Source organism: Tupaia chinensis, unplaced genomic scaffold (genome assembly GCF_000334495.1).
Source record: "Tupaia chinensis unplaced genomic scaffold, TupChi_1.0 Scaffold000159_1, whole genome shotgun sequence".
NCBI classification, from domain to species: domain Eukaryota; kingdom Metazoa; phylum Chordata; class Mammalia; order Scandentia; family Tupaiidae; genus Tupaia; species Tupaia belangeri.
Window position 1 is genome coordinate 7,710,080 of NW_006159630.1, and position 2,474 is coordinate 7,712,553.

The 2,474-nt window shown below is 53.5% G+C and overlaps 1 protein-coding gene across 1 annotated transcript in view; it reads left to right on the plus strand.

The window, feature by feature from the left end:
• The window catches only part of BTBD17 (BTB domain containing 17), an 8,154-nt gene that overhangs the window by 3,945 nt on the left and 1,735 nt on the right, over positions 1-2,474 (plus strand). The window contains exon 3 of the mRNA XM_006145944.1: positions 2,111-2,448. Within this exon, the coding sequence (XP_006146006.1) occupies positions 2,111-2,448 (338 nt within the window). The remainder of the gene's footprint in view (positions 1-2,110; positions 2,449-2,474) is intronic.

Below are 2,474 nucleotides of genomic sequence, written 5' to 3' on the forward strand. Positions count from 1 at the left end.
AAAAAAAAATGTTCTAGAAAGACCAGTAAGTAAAAAAACAATAATAATAACAACAGATAAATGATGGGTCAAGAATAGAATTCTTTATAGTTATTACATACTAAAGCATATCATGAATACCTGACATTTGAATTATCAGTGGACAAAAAAAGAGGATATCATTCTTAGGAATATGTGGATTAATTTTGTGGAGCATTGGAATTTAAGGATAATCTAATATTCTCTGGAAAGTATCCTACTTCTTTGTAAGTTATAATGTTCATTTTTGCCATGATGGTATTGCAGACTTGAGAGTAATATTGGACATAGCATTGACGTGCCTTCTGTACACTAGTGAGGAAGCCACAAATGACTGATATTATTCCTTCCCCTCATTGCTAAGGCATATACAGAATTAGCTATTGTGGATTTTTATCTTTACTTTTTTTATTTATAGAGATTATTTTACTAGAGGGCACATGCAATTGCCAAAGAGACAGAGAAAAGTGAGAAATCACCCCCTAGGAGGGAATGCCACACCGCAATCCCTTCTCCTCTGTTCTCTCAGGATTTGGGGCACGCAAGCACATGGTACCCAGTGTGTGGTTTAAGCCACCAAGTCTGGGACTCAAACCGTGGTCAACTACATGGGAGTCCAGTAACGCAGCCATTACACCATCTACGGTCCCAGGGGAGCTTTTCAAAACTGCAGATACGGGCCAGCAGATGGCGTGCAGGCTATGGCGGCTGGACCCATGTGACCTACGGCGCATCCAAGCCCTAGACCCCATGGCCTGACAAACGTGCCTGGTGCGTGTGCTTGCAGGCCCCAGGGAGAGATGGAGGAGGGACTGTGCCGCGACCGTCCTCCATGGGGAGGTGCTGTCTCACCTCTCCGTCTCTCTCTGGCGAGTGCAAATTAAGAAAACAAAACCAAAAAACTTACAGTTACTCTGGATCTTCGGCTTCAGGCCTAGGGTTGGGGCCAGCAATCGTTTCCTTAAAGCCTCTGTGTGGTTCCGGTGTTTGATCAGGTCTGGAGAGCTAGAACTCCCTGCGTCCCGCCCGTGTGTTCCACAGCGGGTGCCATTCACACTAGAGTCTGAGAAAGGGACCTTGTTTTCAGGGGCTTAGGCAAGCTGGCTGCAGAATTCCAGATTTCACTTCCAAGTTTCAGCCGGCAGGAAGAGAATAAAACGGAAAGGCAAGAAAGGTCTTTCTTCCTTCCATTAAGCGGCCTTTCTCCAAACCCACACCTGTGCTTCCACTGGCCTCTCAATGACCGGAATTAGTCACTGTAAGGGACCCTGGGAGACACCACCTGGTATTCCCAGAGGCAAAGATGCCTGGTGGAAATGCAGTGGGGAGGGGAGGTGCCGGTGGTGGGCAGGTCATTAGCAGTCGCAGCCACCACCTCCTTCCAGACTGTGTGCCAGTGAGGGGACTGGCAGGAGGACTGAGCAGGGGGACAGTGTGGATCCCACATGCCTGACAGAGGGGTGGAGTCCTGGTCCCTGCAGCTTGAGAAACACGCCCTGCACCTGTACATGCCTGCCCAAGATTCCGAGAGGAGAATGAAGGGTTGTGGGTGGCCACGCTCAGGGCTGTGTGTGGTGGGGGCTGATTTCTCACTTTCTCTGTCTCTTTCTGTCTCTCCACAAGTGCACTTGTCTTACAGCAAAAACAAACAAAACGAGATAGGGAAAAGTGAGAAAGGTGAGAATGCGGAAAAGGGGGGAGAGTGGGCTCGTGAGCTGACCACCTACTGTGCAGTCACCTCTCCGCCCCCTTCCAGCTGTCACGAGAACCCGAGGGGTGCTACTCATCCTTCCTTCATGGATGTGAAGTGACTTGCCCTGCAAGGAGGTGGGAGGGCACCGGCCAGACCCAGCCATACGGTGAGAGCTGCGCACCTGGTAGACGCTCGAGAAATCCGTGCGAGCTCCACGTCACCACGTGAAACAGAAAGAAGAGGCCAAGGAGTAATGGAGTAGGAACAGCATGGGGAGGCGCAGGGTGGGGCGTCCTCGAGAGGAAAGTACAGGACACCTCAAAGCCCAATCTGACCACGAAACTTTCCATCCAGGGAGGTCCGCTCAGACCCTGCCCTGACCACCCACCTCTCCTGCAGGTACCTATACTGTGGTGAGCTGAACGTGCAGCTGGCCCAGGCCATCCCCCTGCACAGGCTGGCCACCAAGTACGGCGTGGCGTCTCTGCAGCGCGGCGTCGCCGACTACATGCGCGCGCACCTGGCGGGTGGCGCAGGCCCCGCGGTGGGCTGGTACCACTACGCGGTGAGCACCGGTGACGAGGCCCTGCGCGAGAGCTGCCTGCAGTTCCTGGCCGAGACCTGCCTGCAGTTCCTGGCCTGGAACCTGTCGGCCGTGGCGGGGAGCGCCGAGTGGGGCGCCGTGAGCCCCGAGCTGCTGGCGCAGCTCCTGCGGCGCTCGGACCTGGTGCTGCAGGGCGAGCTGGAGCTGTTCCACGCGCTG